This window comes from Podarcis pityusensis, assembly GCF_964106645.2.
Source record: "Podarcis pityusensis genome assembly, chromosome: 2".
In the NCBI taxonomy this organism is placed as follows: domain Eukaryota; kingdom Metazoa; phylum Chordata; class Lepidosauria; order Squamata; family Lacertidae; genus Podarcis; species Podarcis pityusensis.
In genome coordinates, this window is record NC_138029.1 from 108,913,661 (window position 1) to 108,933,610 (window position 19,950).

Consider the following 19,950-nt stretch of genomic DNA (forward strand, 5'->3'; position numbering starts at 1 on the left):
CTGGACACTAAGGGCCATGTAAAGATCTTGTTCTTAGATTTATCTAAGATAAAGGAAGACTAAATTTAATCGAGCACAATAAGTGGGAATATACACCAGCTTTCCTGCAGACAAGTTAAGACAAGAGCCTCAAAATACAATTTGCATATTTGGTGTGTGTTTTTTTTTAAAAAAAATTATTTATGATTTTCAGTTTTATACATTTCAATAATTTTACAATCATTTAAACACTTCGAAAACTTGACTTCCTTCCCTCTCTTTTTGCGGTTCCTTAAATTTATTTTTTTATTTTCTGCATATTCCAAATTAACTTAATCATTTACTCATCTACTTTAAACGTATAAAACTGCAGGTTATTACAATAGTCCTGCCAATGTTCTTATCTGTTTACAGTTTGTTTGAAAATATTCAATAAACCATTTCCATTCTTTTATAAAAAGTTTGTTATTTTGATTTCTTATTTTTCTGGTAAATTTCGCCATTTCTGCGTATTCCATAAGTTTTTGTATCCATTCTTCTTTCACTGGTACTTCTTCTTTCCATTTTTGGGCAAATAACATTCTTGCCACTATAGTTGTATACATGAATAAATTTCTATACAGTTTGGGTAGTTCTGTCCCTATAATCCCCCCTCCCCCCCAAAAAATTATTTTGGCAATTTGCATGGTTTCTGGAATATGAGTGGATTGGTAAGAACATTAACTATTTTCCAAATGAGATGTGGGGAACCTGTAGCCTTCCAGATGTTGTTAGACTCCAGCTCCCATCAGCTTCAGCCAGCTGGGTCAGGATGATGGGTGATGAAGTCCAACAAACCTAGATAGATCCAACATACACTCTTTAGAGGAATGGAATCTTTTGTGTGGAGTCAGGACGTATGTAAAAAATATGTGTATATCTTTAACGTCATGCCTAATAATTTTATAAATTTCCATCATGTCATCTCCTACTTGACTTTTCTCTAAACTAGAAAGTCTCAAATTCTGCAACTTTTCCTCACCAGGGAGTTGCTCCAGCCCCTTGATCACTTCGGTTGCCCTTTCTGAAACTTTCCCAACTCTACAATATCCTTCTTGAGGTGAGGCAACCAAATCAATAGGTTCAAAAGGACAGGTCAGTTTGAGGATGGCTGAAAATGGGGGGTACCCCTGGGTAACACAGCAAATGCACAAATACCACTTCAGGTTCATGATCTGGAAATGAAAAGGTAAATGTAGAGGATTCTACATAAACACCAATGGGTAGAACTGCAATCATATAGCTTTCAGAATTCCTTAGAGTAATGTTTCCATCAACAACTTCTTAATTAAGGACTTGGGACCAATTTCCCTAAGGTCAAAAGTCACCAAGAATACTTTACTAGATATTTTAAACTTTGAAGTGCCTGAGGAATGCAAATATTGCTCTTTAGTTCTTCCTCAGGTGATTTTCACCATGCTGCCAGGAGAACTAAAACTGGTGCGTTCTGAAGAACTCTCCAGCCCTAGCCCCTGAGACAGAGGCTGAAATCATCATGGGTGAAAACAAAACAAAACAAAACAAAACAAACTAAGATGACACAACCTAGGGCTTCCAGGACTGAGATGCTGCTATTTTGAAGAGCATCCTCATTTCAGTAAACCAGGATACCTGATGTTACAAGGTATTTCTATTAATTAGTATAGCTTTTTTGTGGATTTTATTTAGAGCTGTTGTTGCCTCCTCCATCCAAAATGTCCTCCAAAGTCTTTTCTATGTGGTAAGGTAAAAGGTAAAAAGGTAAAGAACCCCAGTCAAAGGTGACTGTGGGGTGAGGCACTCATCTCGCTTTCAGGCTGAGTGAGCCGGTGTTTGTCCGCAGACAGCTTTCCAGATCATGTGGCCAGCATGACTAAACTGCTTCTGGCGCAACAGAACACCATGACGAGTGCCAGAGAGGACGGAAATGCTGTTTACCTTCCTGCCACAGTGGTACCTATTTATCTACTTGCACTGGTGTGCTTTTGAACTGCTAGGTTGGCAGAAGCTGGGATAAAGTGATGGTGCTGCGGTCTAAACCACTGAGCCTCTTGTGCTTGCCGATCAGAAGGTCGGCAGTTCAAATCTGCGTGATGGGGTGAGCTCCTGTCTCTTCTATATATCCAGAAATGTGCACATGAAGGTAAGTGGTTTTGTTTTTGCTTTGGTAAGGCTTTTATTGAGCGATGGCTCTTGATAGTACAGATTTTATAAGCATTTCCCAACACTAGAAAAAAATGGCTGCCTAGGTCCTGGGGTGGCAGTGAATGAGAAATAAAGTAGAATCAACACCATGCCTAATAGCAGACAGATCCAAAATAAGTGATGCTCAACAAGATTCAGCCTTGAAGCATGAGATCTAGCCACAGACTGGAAAAACCCACAGCCATTCTCCAATGGACCAGATGGGTACTTCATGTTTATATCTATACCACTCTTTGACCAAGGCCCCCAAGGCAGTGAACAGACAAATACAAAACGGGGGGGGGGGGGGAATGCTAAAGCAAAGTGCAATATAATCAGTCAATAAGAACCTTCTTCTTTAGCGATCTCTTGTAGCCGAGTAAGATTGTCTTTCATAAACACAGTTTCAACAATGAGTCCGTAAGTGTCTGTGGAGGCCAGTTCTGGATCCACACGTCCTTCCACAGTGGGTCCATTGGTTTCTGGGCAGGAGTTGATCATGGTGAGGGTTTGCCAAGAGTGCCTTCCTCTTAGCACATTTCTCCCTTTCGTCCTGAGTTTGAGTGTCTTCAAAGCCCATGACACCTTTGGTAAAGGCTGCTATCCAATTGGAGCACTTGCAGGCCAGTGTTTCCCAGTTGTCGGTGTTTATACTAATTTTTTTTAGATTTGCCTTGAGACAGTCTTTAAACCCCGCAGTTATAAGAATGCAAAACAGCAACAGCAAAGGCGCACCACAAACAACACATTACACATTCATGACTTGAATATGTGCTCCCACCACAAACACAAGGGTGTCTAGAAACAACTGGTTTCCAGGGTGAGGCTGGCTGGGTTCGCCTTCTGGCACCTCAACAGGCAGCAGTTTTCTAGTCCCAGGCACAACAGCAGGTGCAGTAAAGAGGGGCTGGGGTGGCTGAAGTTGGAATCCACCTCCCAGCCAGAAAACGGTCCTATTACTGCTACTTGCCACATGTTGGGTGGCTTTGAGCATGGTCATTTCCCACTTCTCATCCCACCCCATGTAGCATGTTGCACACAGTGAGCAGTTCATCTGAACCACCCACCATGTGCACAACCTGTGAAATCCCACATCATATGTGGAGAAAACTTGTGCTCATGGCAAATAAGGGGGGGATAGTTCAGTCACCAGGTGCACTGGGCAGTTCAGCTTAAGGCAGAAAAAGTCAACACTAGTCAAGTACAGCCCAGGCTATTTTGCTTTCCAACTTTGGAAAGGTCCTTGCGGACATGCTTCCTGACATCTTGCCACACTAAAAATGTGCCACAGCAGAACTGGAGACCTTTGACATGCCTAAATTGCACCTGCTCAATAAGCTACAACAGCCGGTCCACATGCAGAGTGGTTGTGTTGGTTGATCCTTGGGTGAGCATGGACCCATCCTTGGGTGAGCATGGATTAGTTTTCTGGATTGTGCCAAGGAAAGTGCTTTTGCATGGGTTTGGGAGGAGGTGGGATGGCTGGCCCATGAAAGAACTGGAATGAAGGGCACTCTTAATGGGATGGTGAGATTCCATGTATTCTTTCCCCTTGAATCATAGGGTATGAATAGAACCACAGAACTGTAGAGTTGGAAGGGGACCATGAGGACTGAAGAAGTAGCTAGAGCTAGAGAAAGAGAGCAGTACAAGCAGAATTCAAGACACACAAAATACACACTTTAAAGGAAACACTGAAGACACTCACAGATATTTAAAGCATATTTAGGATGCTTTTCCTAAATGAAGACATCATTTCATCCCACCATGTAGGAAAAATATAATATTTTATTTATCTAAAAACTACATTTTGAATGTCTCCCAGGGAACTATTGTTACTGGAAGTTAAGAAGGTGGAACCAAGGAGGTCACATGGGTGTGGTCAAAGGCGTGGTCACAAAAACACTGCTGTTGTATAAGCACTTAGTGCCTAACTAAACCGGAAAGTGTCTAACCTTGGCTTAGAAGCAGTCCCTCCTGTCACAGTTTGTCGTGTGACAGGTAATGTAACAATAGCCACACATTACTCAGAAGTAAGGTAAAAGTGAAGGGACCCCTGACCTTTAGGTCCAGTCATGGCCGACTCTGGGGTTGCGGTGCTTATCTTGCTTTATTGGCCGAGGGAGCCGGCGTACAGCTTCCGGGTCATGTGGCCAGCATGACTAAGCCGCTTCTGGCGAACCAGAGCAGCGCACAAAAACGCCATTTACCTTCCCGCCGGAGCGGTACCTATTTATCTACTTTTACTTTGATGTGCTTTCGAACTGCTAGGTGGGCAGGAGCAGGGACCGAGCAACGGGAGCTCACTCCGTCGTGGGGATTTGAACCACCAACCTTCTGATCAGCAAGCCCTAGGCTCTGTGGTTTAACCCACAGCGCCATGTCTAACCTTGGCTTAGAAGCAGTCCCTCCTGTCACAGTTTGTAGTGTGACAGGTAATGTCACAATAGCCACACATTACTCAGAAGTAAGCCCCACTAAATTCCTTGGGGATGGTCCCCAGATGGGAGTGGAGCCTAAAAGGTACCACACAGAACTTGTACGCACAATAGCTTCATGCATATGTTGTGTGGAGGCTGGTTCACGAGGGCTGCTCTGCCAACCTCAGTCAGTCCTCAGTCAGATCGAACCTGCCAGTTTTGCTACTTCTTCCAGGCCAGTGGCAACATCCTGCTCTTTAGGCTCTGTGTTGTCCTTGTGAAATTCACCAGAGAGGAGGGAGATGGGGACAGAATGAGAATGAGTTGGCTCTGCCTATCATTGTCTCTGGTTCTGCTACCCTCCGTCTCCCTACTTTCCACTCTACCAATCCCGCCACTGGCTTTGAGTCCAGACCAGAGCTTCTTGGCCATATGCCTCAGAGCTGCACCCATAGGAGGACTCTGGGTCAATAGACACTGCCTGAATCACATCTCCTGTCTTGGTACCTGTGGAATTCCAACAGCACCAATGCTCTTTTTTTGTTGTTACAGAACATTAATAGTCAAATTAACATTGTATGGTCTTCCTCTTGCTTTTCTTTTAATAGCCATGTACCTAAAGCATTGGCCAAATCTTGAAGGTTTTCTGTTTTGTTTGTTGGATGCAGCTATTTCCTTCTTCACAAACGTTGCCCTTCTGTCTTCAGGTCAAAGGGATCATGGGAAATGAGAATGCCACATCATGGACAGAGTTTCTTCTTGTGGGCCTCGTGCATCTGAGGACACCCAACGTCTTCTTTGGTGCAATTCTTCTCATGGTTTTTGTTGCTTTGCTGGGAAATGGTCTCCTCCTGATCCTAATCCAAAGAGACTCCTCCCTTCACGCCCCAATGTATTTTTTCCTCAGCCAACTGGCCTGCATAGATCTGGGCCAAATCCTCGTTATTGTCCCTAAAATGTCTGCGAACTTTTTAGCCCACAGAAACACCATCTCGCTCGGCGGTTGTGTGGCACAGATTTTCCTCACCTTGACCGGGGGAGGCGCAGAATGCCTGGTCCTGGCCGCCATGTCTTACGACAGGTACGTGGCCATCTGCAGGCCCTTGCAGTACCCCATCCTCATGCGGAGAACAACCTGCCTCATGTTGACGGCTGGGATCTGGTCTTTGTCAACGCTTTCCATCATGCCCATTGCGATCTTTGTCCAGTCTCTGCCTTACTGTGGGTCAAATGTGATTGAGCATTATGTTTGTGATTTCCCAGCTTTACTGAAGTTGTCCTGTGCCGACACCTCTGCCTTTGAAAAACTGGTGTATTTTGATGACGTGGTCATACTTCTCCTCCCTATCTCAGTCATCGCTGCCTCTTACATCACCATCCTTGCGCAAGTGCTGGGCATGCGCTCAGTCAAAGGAAGACACAAGGCCTTAGGGACTTGTGTGTCCCACCTGTGTGTGGTGGGACTCTTCTATGGGGCAGCTGCACTGACATACACCGTCCCAGTATCCTCCTATTCTGCACAAAGGGCCATGATCTACTCAATGTGCACTACCATCATCCCCCCAATGCTGAATCCTTTTATATACAGCCTGCGCAACAGGGATGTTCTAGCAGCCCTAAGGAAAGTCTTTCTGAAGCATGCCCCTCATAAGTAATTTCTAGAGCCGAAACACCATTTCGCATAAGTTTGTAATGTTCCTGGGTCAAACAGCAGCCACTGAGAATGAGGAACAGTTTAATAAAAAGAGCTGTATTCAGAGCTCCCTCTTAGACCCTCTGTCTTCTGGGACGTGAGGCTGGTTTAGTAAACAAGTTTCCATGCACTGGCAGTGAAGGTAAAGAAGAAGAAAAGGTTCCAAATTATTTAAAAGGAAAAGAATTTGGTTTCATTACAAAAAAGGATCATGCAGTCTTTGTGTACATTGGCTCCCAGTACGTTTCCGAGCACGATTCAAAGTGTTGGTGCTGACCTTTAAAGCCCTAAACAGCCTCGGTCCAGTATACCTGAAGGAGCGTCTCCACCCCTATTGTTCAGCCCGGACACTGAGGTCCTGCACTGAGGGCCTTCTGGCGGTTCCCTCACTGCAAGAAGTGAGGCTACAGGGAACCAGGCAGAGGGCCTTCTCAGCAGTGGCACCCGCCCTATACTACGCCCTCCCATCAGATGTCAAAGAGACAAACAACTACCTGACATTTAGAAGACATCTGTAGGCAGCCCTGTTCAGGGAAGTTTTTAATGTGTGACACTTTAATGTATTTTTAATCTTTGTTGGAAGCTGGGGAGCGGCCGGGGAAACCCAGCCAGATGGGTGGGGTACAAATAATAAATTCTTATTCTTTTTCTTCTTATTGCATCCTAAAATTGCTTTCAATATCTGCAAGTACCTTCAATGTTTTCTTTAAGGGGTGTGTGTGTGTGTTGCCAATGAGCAAGCAGGCAGTGACAGCTTCTCCTCCTCCTCCTCCTCATCTCTGTTATAGTTCGAGTGGTCATCCCTTCTGGAGTGGCAGAGCAAGAGGAAGGTGAGCAAGCAGTTTGCAGACATGAACAGGAGGCTGCTTGCTTGTTCCACATTTCACAGTCGGCTCAGTTTTACAAAACTCAAAGGAAAAGCTCGTTCACAATTTATATGGATAGATAAAGGAAGAATAATTTGAATAACTGGGGACATGCTGTAGTTAAGCAAAAGTCTAAGCTGGAATTGAAACATGCACAGCTGGTGAAAATTCAGAAAGATGGGAAATGAATAGAAATTAGGAAAAGGTATGTTATTGTGAGCAGCAAAGGAAGGAGAGAAAAGAAACATCTGGAAGGGGGATGGGAAACCAACTTTTAAATTTGTTTTAAATTTGAATTAATTTGTTGTTAATTTATTAATTTTTTTGAAAATCAATAAAAATTAATTGGCATTTTTTAAAAGAAGGAAAGTCATTCATACATTCTACTTTTGTAGAAGATATAAAGCTAGGCTTGCTATACTATCACTTACTTTTAAATTCAATCAAATTTACTTCTGGGTAGACATGTTAGTAACTAGCTGCTATTTTTAGAGAGAAAGAGATCAAGACTTAAGAACTTCTGCAAACACTAGTCTTGTATTCCCTTGGCACCACATACCTTCTTCTCCTGCACAAGGTGAATGGCAAAAGGAAAACATCTTTAATTGCCTAATAAATGTGAATGTTCGCAAAAGAAAGGTATAAACACAGCATTTGAGCTATAATCCCATGCACATTTACCCGAGAGTAGGGATAGAGGAGGAATTTGATTTTGTTTGCATTTTAAACTACCTAATTCAGACTTTCTGAAACAATATGTGAACCAGAGCACACCTATCTGTCAAAATTCACCCCCCCCGAATCATATTTCAAATGGCATATGCTAGACTAGATGGGCCATTGGCTTGATCCAACAGGCTCTTATTATGTTTTTTGTTATGGTTTTATGGTCTGTGATAAGGAATTAGATTGGGTGAGTTTCCATTGTACTTATTTCCATCATTATTCAGTTTTTTTCATCACAACTATCCTCATACCTCTCTAAAAACACACAGAGTACATTTACAACGGTCTTAAATAAAATCAATACTTAAAAAAAATATTTTATTGTTATTTATGCAGCTCCTGACAACTTTGAGTTCTTGTCCACAAAAAAAAGAAAGTAAGGGTACAGCTTTCAAGAATAATATAATGCTCAGTAAAATACTGTATATTTGATCAGACTAAAGTTGTACCACAACAGCATGAGAAGCCATACGTGTGTGTGTGTGTGTGTGTGTGTGTGTGTGTGTGTGTTGACCTTTTCCCCAGCCCAGACTTTACTGGGGATCAATGCTATTCCCCCTGCCCTTTCATTGCCCCTGCCCCTATTCCTATTGTACCTACCCCAAAATGGTAAATCTCTCTTGGGGGGAAAGCCACTGTAGCAGGCAGAAAATTCTGGCATAAAATAAAGGATACCTTTTCTTTATAAGACGAAACAACTTTAAAGGTCCCCAGCACGAAAAACCTTTGATCTGCCTAAAATTGTTCAGCATTAATCCACTCTGGATTTGCTCCTTTGCCTGCAAATTTAACCAATTTCTGCAAAATTAGAAACAAGTTGTAGCTGTTTGTAAATTCATAATTTTAGTGAATGGGGAAGATGGGGACACAACTTTGTTTTTTAGCAACTCTAATTCCAGTCCCAAATAATGAGTCAAATTTGACAGACACAGAGAGGCTCCAAAACAGGTCAGTCTGCTTTCCAAAGCTACAGATTAATAATAATAATAATAATAATAATAATAATAATAATAATAATTTTTATTTATACCCCACCCTCCCCAGCCAAGGCCGGGCTCAGGGCGTCTAACAAGCAATAATAAAAACAAGTTGAATGAATACAACTTATAAACAAGATTAAAATACAACATTAAAATATTGAAACAAGTTGAATCTTGTGGCCAGTGCATACCACCAGGGCCATGTTGAACTAACTGGTCCCACTAGTGGAAGCCAGAGAAAGGACATAGCACATCACAGCTTTCCTTCCTCTCCTTCCCCCCAGATCGATTCAAAATTGCTTTTTGAGTAGATGTGTCTAGGATTGCACTGTTAGTAATGGACATATATGAAATAAATCAAAGGCTCTTCTTCAGAAACATAAGGACATAGTACAGGTGAAGGGTCTTCTATATTTGTGTGCAGCAACTGCTGAGAACTTGTGCATTGTGACTATTATTCATTTTTCAGTTAGTGCAGCAAGCAGAGCATACATTAAAGTGCACTGAAAAAAATTCCAGAGGAGTCTGTGTGTTAGCTTCTCACTGCAAAAACAGTCAAAGGGTGCTGTGGTGCCATAAAGATTGACAAAGCTTCCTTGGACTCGAGCTCACTTTGTCAGATGCATGAAGTGAAACGGTACGTAATATTTGGGAGAAAACTGGAAAGTGGGATTTGAGTGGAAATGAAATGCAAAAATGACCATCAGTGATCATCACACTTTCAAAGTTTGCTAAAATGGGCACATCTTTTACAGTAGGGGTAATCACTGAGATGATTGTATTAACGCCTGCACTGGGGCAGGGAACTATTAATGAGAAACAGTGACAAAGAAGCATCTGATAAAGTAGGCATACGTCCATGAAGATTCTGAACATAATGACTCCGTTAATCTTAATGGGGCAGCAAGACTTCCTGATGACATTTCCCGGGAGGTTATTCAAGATGTGTTTTTCCGGAACGTTTTCTTCAGTGCTGCCAGCACATCCCGATTCCTCAAGCTGTAGATGAGAGGGTTCATCATGGGAGTGATGATGATGCAAAACACAGAAACCATATCATCGTGGTACGGCATTTGGTAGGACCTGGGTCTCAAGTATTTGAACATGGCTGCCCCATAAAAGAGCCCCACCACGGTCAAGTGAGACAGGCAAGTGCTGAGAGCCTTGTGGCTCCTTTCAGAAGAGTGCACCCTCAAGACCGTAGCGAGAATGCACACATAGGAGGCCAGAATGATGGCCGAAGGGAGGATCAGCAGAAGAAAGCCAGTAAAAACCAGTGTCTTTTCCAAGCGAGATGTATCAGAACAGGACAACTTCAGCATCGATGGGAGGTCACAAAAGATGTGATGGATTACATTGGAGCCACAGTAGTGCAGTAGCCGCACGTACATGCTGGGTCCCAAGGCACCAAAGGCACAAAACCAAACCAGCGCGGTCAGGATGAGACAGACAGTTCTTCTCATGAGGACCGGATATTGCAGGGGCTTGCAGATTGCCACGTACCTGTCGTAGGACATTGCTGCAAGGATTAGGCATTCTGCGTTGCCCATGAGCAGTACGAAAAATATCTGGGCTGAGCACCCAGTCAGTGAAATGGTGTTCTTCTCCCTTTAAAAGTCCACAAGCATTTTAGGGCCGATGGTGAGAGTTTGAGAAATATCCATGACAGACAACTGACCAAGGAAAAAATACATTGGGGAATGGAGGCCAGAGTCCACGTGGATCAGGTAGAGGAGGAGGCTGTTTTCAGAGAGGACCATGATGAACATCATGACAAACAGAGTCATGATAACACTGGGTGATTTCGATTGGCTCAAAAAACCCATAAGGATGAATTCTGACCAAGATGTTGCGTTGTTCTTTTCCAGGACCTCTTGAGTTGGCTTGCTTGAATCTGAAGAGACAAGGAGAGACAATGATAGGGAAGGTAGTCCTTGCGTGCTGCCATTTTATTCTTACTATTTTCACTGAATATCATTCTTTCTTTTTCTAAGAGAAGAAATGTGGTAGTAAAGTCTTCAATGGGAGTTCCAGAGAGGAGATTGCAGCCGCCTTACTCCTCCTCCCGTCCTACTGCTGCAGTGCTGCTTTGAACTAAGCCATGGCATCCCAACCCAGACTCATGCTGTAAACCCAGTTAACAAACCTTGGCTACAGACTGTGCTCTCTTTGGTCTGAATGGCATGCTAAACCAAACCGTGACTTAGCTCACAGCAGCATGGCAGGAGGAGGAGTGGGGAAGGAGCAAAGTGGTTGCAATCTCATCTCTGGGAGGCCTCGCGCTTTCGCTGACCCATGGTTTGGCTTAGCGTTGCACGTGAACTACCGTATTTTTCGCTCTATAAGACGCACCAAATCACAAGACGCATCTAGTTTTTGGAGGAGGAAAACAAGGAAAAAACTTTTCTGAATCTCAGAAGCCAGAACAGCAAGAGGGATCGCTGCGCAGTGAAAGCAGCAATCCCTCTTGCTGTTCTGGCTTCTGGGATAGCTGTGCAGCCTGCATTCGCTCCATAAGATGCGCACACATTTCCCCTTACTTTTTAGGAGGGAAAAAGTGAGTCTTATAGAGCAAAAAATACGGTAGCTCATTGAGTGGAATTATGAATTAAGTAAATGCCTGTCATTCCCAGGGTCTTTTTTCCCCAGCTGGAACTCACTGGAACTCCATTCTGGCACCTCCCAGGTGGGCGCCATTGCCATTCTAAGAGAATAAGGGAAGCGTTCGTGGTGAGTTCTGGCACCTCTTTTTCTAGAAAATTGGTACTGGTCATTCCATTCTAAACAAAGGAGCCCAGCGTGTGGTGTTATTTAGTTCAAGCAAACATGATTCAGAAGAAATGCAATCTATTGTCCCAGTTAACAATCAAGTAGCCCCCCCGCCGGACAGGTGCATTTATTACAGCCATAACAGCAGAAGCCCTTTTCACATCTTACGGATGTAGCGAGGTTCCCAACAGTGAGAGGCGAGCCCTGCAAATGAAGGTGTGAAAGTTATTTGCACATTATTATGATGATTATTTATTAAATTTGTATACCGCCCTATACCCATGGATCTGAGGGCAGTTCACAACATGAAATTACAATGTAAAAAGCACAGAATAATAATAAAAATATAGGATCCTGCTTCCCTCCCCCATTCTCTATTACACACATACATACACACAAATTTTAAGTGTGAAGAGGACTATTAAATGCCATCCTACCTTGACTTACCTCAGGGGTGAAGGACCTGTGGCCCTCCAGTTTCCTAGCGAAAGGCCAGGGATGATGGGAAATACAATCTGTCAGTATCTGGAGGGACAATCCTAGTTTATATAAAAGAAACATAGGCTATACATTCCTCGATAAACAAATGAGAAAATGTTTGCGCAACTCATTTCATTAGCACAGAACATAAAACAACCACCTCAAATCATCTGTTTTATTTTTACCGCTGGATTACAGGTGTAAAAGGTGTACCTGTATCATTGTGAATCCTTAAGGTGGCAATGGGAGGATCCCACATCTCAATATCTCCCGAAAACGGAGATGGTCTTTGTTATTTGATGGCACTTTGGTGCTTAATCTCTGTTTTGGAGATACTGCTCAATTCTAGACAGCTTTTGTTGGTTAAAAAAAGCAGGCTCTGCTTCCATCATCCAAGGGAAAGTCTCTCATTCTGTAGGGAAAACAGTCCCAAGACTTCAATTAAATGGCTGATAGGAGAAGCAAAATGGCTCTGAATAAGTTTTTCACTGGCAGGTGACCAGCAGTTCTACACATCAGCCCTTCTAACAACTTGCAGGTCAGTTTCTAAAAAGGAGGGTGGGGTGGAGCTTGCTTTTTTGTTGCAACTACTTGTACATTTTTAGAATTCACTTTCTGTGTACAGTCATACCTCATGTTATGTTTGCTTCATGTTATGTTCTTTCAGGTTATGTCCTGCTGCGACCAGGAAGTACCAGAAAGGGTTACTTCCGGGTTTCGCCGCTCACGCATGCGCAGAAGCACTAAATCGTGCTTTGCACATGTGCAGAAGCGTCAAATCACGCCGTGCACCTGCGCAGATATGGGGCTTCAGGTTGCGCTCTTTTCATGTTGCAAATGGGCCTCTGGAACGGATTCCGTTCGCAACCAGAGGTACTACTGTAATTGCTTTGTTTTAGCTGAGATGCACAGTGGTGTGGCATCTTTATCATATTCTTAGTTTCTTTTTAGGAAATTTTACTGTTGTATTTTTGTTGCTTTTATGTAAACTGTGCAGATATTTTATTACGTAAAGCAGTAAAAATGTGATAAATAAACAGCATCTGAGAAACATGCCTGTGGCTCACGCAACTCCTTACATCCTGCTTGTGGGATTCCAAGATGCATTGGGGTGGCCACTGAAAACAGGATGGTGGACGAGAAGGGGCTTTGGTGTGATCCATTGGGGTTCTTGGGATCTTTGGGGTCCATGGATCATGGAGTGGAAACTTATCCATAGCTTCGTTAAGTAGCTGCGTGTCCTTGTTTGGTAATAAATCATTTCATGCCAGGAGATGACCAGAAGGAAAGAAAAAACAACCTGGAAGAAGAGGGGGATAAGACCAACTTTGTCGAGTGGTGTTAGCATAGACTCAGGCAACTAGGTTTGAAAAAAGTTGAAATGTCTTAGAAAAGAAAAGCCTAGTTACTGGTGGGAGTCAGTCAGTGTGGTGTGTGTTGGATATGCCCATAAATGTATATATGCGTGCATGGATTGCAAGTGTGCTGTGAGTTTGTAGGGTGTGTGGTGTGTTTGTGGAATGCCAGCTATGGCCATTCCCGCTTTGACCATGCCCACTTGAATGCAGTCCTTGGGGTGGTGGAGAGTCCTATTGTGCGTGAAGGAGCCAGGCCCTGTGACCAATAGGACTTTGCAGGACTGGAGCCTTCCTAAGTTTGTTCTGAAGAGGCAAGGCGTAGCCTCACAGGTGAGGCCGATTGGTAACTCACAGCACCTGGTGGTAAGAGCTGGGAAGGGATATAAGGTCAGCATTTCCCTTCGGCTCTTTGCTACAGCAACACGCTTCCTGCCTTGCTGCGTTTGGCTTCTTGCTTCCTGATCCTTGAACCTCGGCTTCTTGACTCCTTGCTTCCTGCCCCTTGGACCCTTGGCTTCTTGACTCCCAGCTCTCTGACCCTCAGACTCTTGGCTTCCTGACTCCTGGCTTTTGTACCCCCTTTCCTGCTCCCACCCCGCCATCTTGCCACCGGTCCTGACATCCCCTGCTGGGACTTTGATCGCCCGTGAACCAGACCTTGACACCTATTCTTACACTGCCCAACACCTGAGCATGGAACATATGACTCTTCCGCTGTTTTGTTGTTCAGTAGATGGGTAGGAACACCGCCATCCTCAATATTATGCCCCTATTTGGACAGGATAGCCTAACTACTGTTGTCTATGGTCTGGTAACCTCAATGTCAGGCTGGAGCCATCAAGCGAACAGGAGCAGCTGCCAGACTTGGACGGCAGCCCAGGGAACGAAGGGAGGTTTGTCATGGGAAGATCAGAGGAAAGGACAGGGGGGAGTTCACAGCCCAGAGAAACACAGGACTTAGCAGACCATAGCTTGTCCGAACCAGTTTGCAAACCTCTCAGCGTGCAAGAACGCAGAAGAGGAGGGGTACAAGAAAAGGGGAAATTGACATCACAGAAGCGACGGAAGAGATTCATTTTCATGCGTTGTTTCTGGAGGAAGAGGAACAACGCTGAGGATTTAGTTGAGTCATCATCAGGGTAGCCATAAGTCACGGGGGCAGAGCGCTCCGGACAAGTGGCATGTTTATTCTAGAATAAAACCAACTTTTAATTGACTGTACGTGTATGCGTCTTGCTGCCGCTACACTCAAGGTTAGATTACTGCAATGCGTTATATGTACGGCTGTCTCTGAAGATGCATCAGAAACTTCAGCTAGTGCAGAATTCAGTAGCCAGGTTGCTCACTGGAGCAAGACGGTTTGAGCATATCACACTGATCCTGGTCTGACTGCACTGGCTACCAATTAGTTTCTGGGCCCAATTCAAAGTGCTGGTTTTGACCCATAAAGCCTTAAATGGCTCAGGACCGCAATACCTCAAGGACCGCCTCCTTCCATATGAACCTACCCGGACCCTGAGTTCATCTTCTGAGGCCCTCCTTCGTATGCCGCCTCCTTGAGAGGTCCAGAGGGTGGCAGCACGAGAACAGGGCCTTCTCTGCAGTGGCTCCCCATCTGTGGAATGCTCTCCCCAGGGAAGTTTGCCTGGCGCCTTCATTATACACCTTTAGGGACCAGGCAAAAACGTTCCTTTTTAACCAGGCATTTGGTTGATCTGATTTACATCCTATGCCCTTCTAAAATTTGTTTTTTGTGTGTGTGTTTGGGGGGGTGTTGTTTTTATTTTTATTAGGTATTTTGTGGGAAGAGGTAGACGCCACCGTGGGAGCAGGGCCGGGGCGGGGGAGTGCTAGAGTCCTGTCTAGTCAAATTGTGTGGGATCAATTCCAATCTGTTACCTCCGAGGATGTGGACAGGCTGCTTGGATGAGTGAAACCAACCACCTGTCTCCTTGATCCTTGCCCATCCTGGCTTATAAAAGCTAGCCGGGAAGGGCTGGGCGATGGGCTTCGTGGGGTGGTGAATGCTTCCCTCCGTGAGGGAGCCTTCCCAGACCCGCTGAAAGAGGCGGTTATTAAACCGCTTCTTAAAAAACCATCTTTAGATGCGGCCACGATGGCCAACTATCGCCCAGTCTCAAATCTTCCATTCTTGGGCAAGGTGATTGAGCGAGTGGTTGCTGAACAACTCCAGGCACGCCTGGAAGAAGCGGACCATTTGGATCCCTTCCAATCGGGATTCAGGCCTCATCACGGGACTGAAACTGCCTTGGTCGCACTGGTTGATGATCTCCGGCGGGCTAGGGACAAAGGTGAGAGCTGTTTCCTAGTTCTGCTGGATCTCTCAGCGGCGTTTGATACCATCGACCATAACATCCTTCTGGACCGTCTTGAGGGGCTGGGAGCTGGGGGCACTGTCATACAGTGGTTCCGCTCCTTCCTCCTGGGCCGTGTTCAGAAAGTGGTGGTGGGGGATGAGTGTTCAGACCCTTGGGCTCTCACTTGTGGGGTGCCTCAGGGTTCTGTCCTCTCCCCCATGCTTTTTAATATCTATATGAAGCCGCTGGGAGAGATCATCAGGGGGTTTGGACTGGGTGTTCATCAGTATGCAGATGACACCCAGCTCTACCTCTCCTTTAAATCAGAACCAGTGAAGGCGGTGAAGGTCCTGTGTGAGTGTCTGGAGGCGGTTGGAGGATGGATGGCGGCAAACAGATTGAGGTTGAATCCTGACAAGACAGAAGTACTGTTTCTGGGGGACAGGAGGCGGGCAGGTGTGGGGGATTCCCTGGTCCTGAATGGGGTAACCGTGCCCCTGAAGGACCAGGTGCGCAGCCTGGGAGTCATTTTGGACTCACAGCTGTCCATGGAGGCACAGGTTAAATCCGTGTCCAGGGCAGCTGTGTACCAGCTCCATCTGGTACGTAGGTTGAGACCCTATCTGCCCGCGGACTGCCTCGCCAGAGTGGTGCATGCTCTGGTTATCTCCCGCTTGGACTACTGCAATGCGCTCTACGTGGGGCTACCTTTGAAGGTGACCCGGAAACTACAACTAATCCAGAATGCAGCAGCCAGACTGGTGACTGGGAACAGCCGCCGAGACCATATAACACCGGTCTTGAAAGACCTACATTGGCTCCCAGTACGTTTCCGAGCACAATTCAAAGTGTTGGTGCTGACCTTTAAAGCCTTAAATGGCCTCGGTCCAGTATACCTGAAGGAGCGTCTCCACCTCCATCGTTCTACCCGGACACTGAGGTCCAGCACCGAGGGCCTTCTGGCGGTTCCCTCACTGCGAGAAGCCAAGTTACAGGGAACCAGGCAGAGGGCCTTCTCGGTAGTGGCGCCCTCCCTGTGGAACGCCCTCCCACCAGATGTCAAAGAGAACAACAACTACCAGACTTTTAGAAGACATCTGAAGGCAGCCCTGTTTAGGGAAGCTTTTAATGTTTGATGTATCATAGTATTTTAATATTCTTTTGGAAGCCGCCCAGAGTGGCTGGGGAAACCCAGCCAGATGGGCGGGGTATAAATAATAAATTATTATTATTATTATATTATTATGGTTTTATATCTGGATTTTATTCTGTGAACCGCCCTGAGACCCCCGGCTGTGGGGCGGTATATAAATTCAATAACTAACTAACTAAATAAAACAAAATATTATCAAATACAGTCCAGGAAAATGACAGCATTTTCAGACTGTGATTGGTAAAGTTACAGCAACTTTGGAATGTGAGTTGTAGGAAGTTTTCACTTTTGAACTGCATTAAAGTTCGGTAACAATTAAAATCTTGGATTTGGAACCAAATTCCCTGAAGATGGAGCTGGCTGAACATTTCTCCATAGAGATTAGAAATTGTATATGTGGCGGGTAAGAAATACAGGTCCAGGTTTGAATGTTTCAAAATTTTAAGGCATCTATATTTTTCCTGCCTCTAGAAACAGGGAGCCAGTGGGGCTAAGCAAACATTTCACTGTAAATGTAAGTTAGGAAATGTTGCTTTTTCAGGGAGTATGAATTGGTTTTGTTTAGGGTTTAGAATTCAAAAACTTAAGTATGTCAAAAGGAAGCAAATGCATAAGTACCTCTGTAGCCCTGACATCTGCCCCCTCTGCTTTTGAATATAAAAATATTTTCAGCGTATCTCATTAATTTAAAATGACAGGTCTTTTCCCCCCTGAATAATGTAGTGCAAAGCATTTTTGAAGTAGAAGATGAGTTGACTCGTAACCCATTTTAATTGGATCACAGCGCATAGTTTGATCAGCCAAAGAGAAATGAGGAACAATATTTAATTAATTCAGCAGGAGCAACAAAATGTTTCAAAGGAGCATTTGCAACTAAATTCCTTTTGTAAAGCCTACCCTTTCCTCTCTTACTCAACAGCACCAGCCAACACAGGTAAGTAATTCTTAACTTTTGCAGAGGCCATACTTTATTTGGGTGGTATCCAACTTAGTCCTACTCAGAGAAAACCCACTGAAATTAACGCACCTAAATTAATCATGTCCAGTAATTACAATGGGTCAACTTGGAGAAGGACGACCATCGGATGCAATTTTTTGCAATGTGATGTTCCATAATGTTCATTCATGATAACATCCACTTTCTTATACACAAAAAGTCTATCATAGAAGAGCAAATTGAATCAGAAAATGTATGTACATACAGGAATGCTTATGAACAGTGTATTCCGTTCTCATGTTGAGCTTGGGCAGGATGCTGAGCTTTGCATATCTGTAAAAGCATTATAAAGCTTTGAAATATGATCCATTTTGGCCATTCATTCATTACTTCTTTTGTCCAACCTTTCATTTATACTCCTGTACAGGCTGCTAGATGGGACGCGGGTGGCGCTGTGGGTTAAACCACAGAGCCTAGGACTTGCCGATCAGAAGGTCGGCAGTTCGAATCCCCATGACGGGGTGAGCTCCCGTTGCTCAGTCCCTGCTCCTGCCAACCTAGCAGTTCGAAAGCATGTCAAAGTGCAAGTAGATAAATAGGTACTGCTCCAGCGGGAAGGTAAACGGCGTTTCCGTGTGCTGCTCTGGTTCGCCAGAAGCAGCTTAGTCATGCTGGCCACATGACCCAGAAGCTGTATGCCGGCTCCCTCGGCCAATAAAGCGATATGAGCGCCGCAACCCCAGAGTCAGCCACGACTGGACCTAATGGTCAGGGGTCCCTTTACCTTTACATCCCAACTATTGGCTGTTTCAAAAGAGGGCATTAGGGCTGGATTAATCGCATGTACTTCACTCTCTTTCTCCCCTAAAACAGAGGGTTGGTAGGGCTTTGAGGAACTCTTCCAAAATTCCTCCCGGATTTGGGAGTTCCAAATGACCGAGTCTTCTTTCCAAAACAGAATAAATGGGAATTAGATTTGTCTGTCACTCTAGCCAACTTTCCCATTCACATGTATTCATTAATGAAACACTGCCAAAAAAAAAAAAAAAAAGTGTGTGCGTTCGTGTCCTGGCATTGTACATTCAGTGGCATCATTACCGTTTTTGTGACTTTTCATTGCCTCGTAGGATGCAGGGATGGGGAGAATTTACATTCTGTTTGCACATAAAGGCAAATCTACCTATTCCGCACTCTTCAGAAAGCAAAAGGACAGCCATCCTTTGACTTCACACTACATCTGAATTTTGCAATTCACTTCTCTGGTTAAATACTGTTTGCATACATGCATCAACTAGAGTTAATGCATATATTAGTGAGAATGTATTATATTACCAGAAATTGCCTTGTAGAAATGTTTGTATTAGGCAAAATTCTATACACAAAGATGGATATTGGGAGAAATTTGCATTAGAATGCTGCTGAAATTTCACTGGGCCTTTAAAAATAAACAAGCTACAAAGTCTAATGGAAATGGGGAAAAGTGAATTTAAAGCTGGCCAGAGTGTGGGGGTTGGTGGGGAAGAGAGATTTCCCCATTCCTAGCGGTATAACACATGTATGGATCTGTATAATAATAAACCACTATATTAAAAAAATATTCATCCAACTATACACAGGATCTCATCAAAATTGTGCTTGTGTGTTTTATCTACCATGCATACCTGTACTGGATTCTTCTGTTTGGAAGTTAATTTAATATATTGTCCTACTTAAACCAGAAATCAGACGGAGAGGAAGCATGGAGCAGACCGGGTAAAATAATCATGGAGTAGCATGTTTGATGTTTTATAGTGTTTTTAATATCTGTTGGGAGCCGCCCAGAGTGGCTGGGGTTTAAATAATAAATTATTATTATTATTATTATTATTATTATTATTATTATTATTGAAATCTTCTCATGCCTAAGCATATAGTTGCAGTCACGGAAACAAGCTATTAGACTGACATGCCTGCCCATATATTATTATTAGTGATGCTTTTATAACCCTTAATTCCAAACGAGACTTCTAAGTGGCTCACGGTTATTAAAATATTACTGGTAGCATTGTATAGTTACCAAACTTTATTTC

At 44.1% G+C, this 19,950-nt stretch overlaps 2 protein-coding genes across 9 annotated transcripts in view; one reads left to right on the forward strand and one right to left on the reverse strand.

Moving 5' to 3' along the window:
- Positions 1 to 19,950, forward strand: part of LOC308469934 (olfactory receptor 2Z1-like) — a 29,038-nt gene that overhangs the window by 4,303 nt on the left and 4,785 nt on the right. For 2 of the 8 annotated variants that reach the window (XM_080993056.1, XM_080993053.1), the window contains exon 2: positions 5,309 to 6,756. The exons of 1 other annotated variant lie outside the window; for it this stretch is intronic. In XM_080993056.1, the coding sequence (XP_080849182.1) occupies positions 5,321 to 6,256 (936 nt within the window). In that variant the 5' untranslated portion in view covers positions 5,309 to 5,320 and the 3' untranslated portion in view covers positions 6,257 to 6,756. 5 more of the 8 variants (XR_013982157.1, XM_080993055.1, XR_013982158.1 and 2 more) reach the window with 5 other exon arrangements.
- Positions 9,805 to 10,383, reverse strand: LOC308465078 (olfactory receptor 2V1-like; the record flags this gene model as incomplete). The annotated part of the gene is made up of 1 exon (XM_080984905.1): positions 9,805 to 10,383. The coding sequence occupies one exon, from the start codon at positions 10,381 to 10,383 to the stop codon at positions 9,805 to 9,807; it is 579 nt and encodes a 192-aa protein (XP_080841031.1).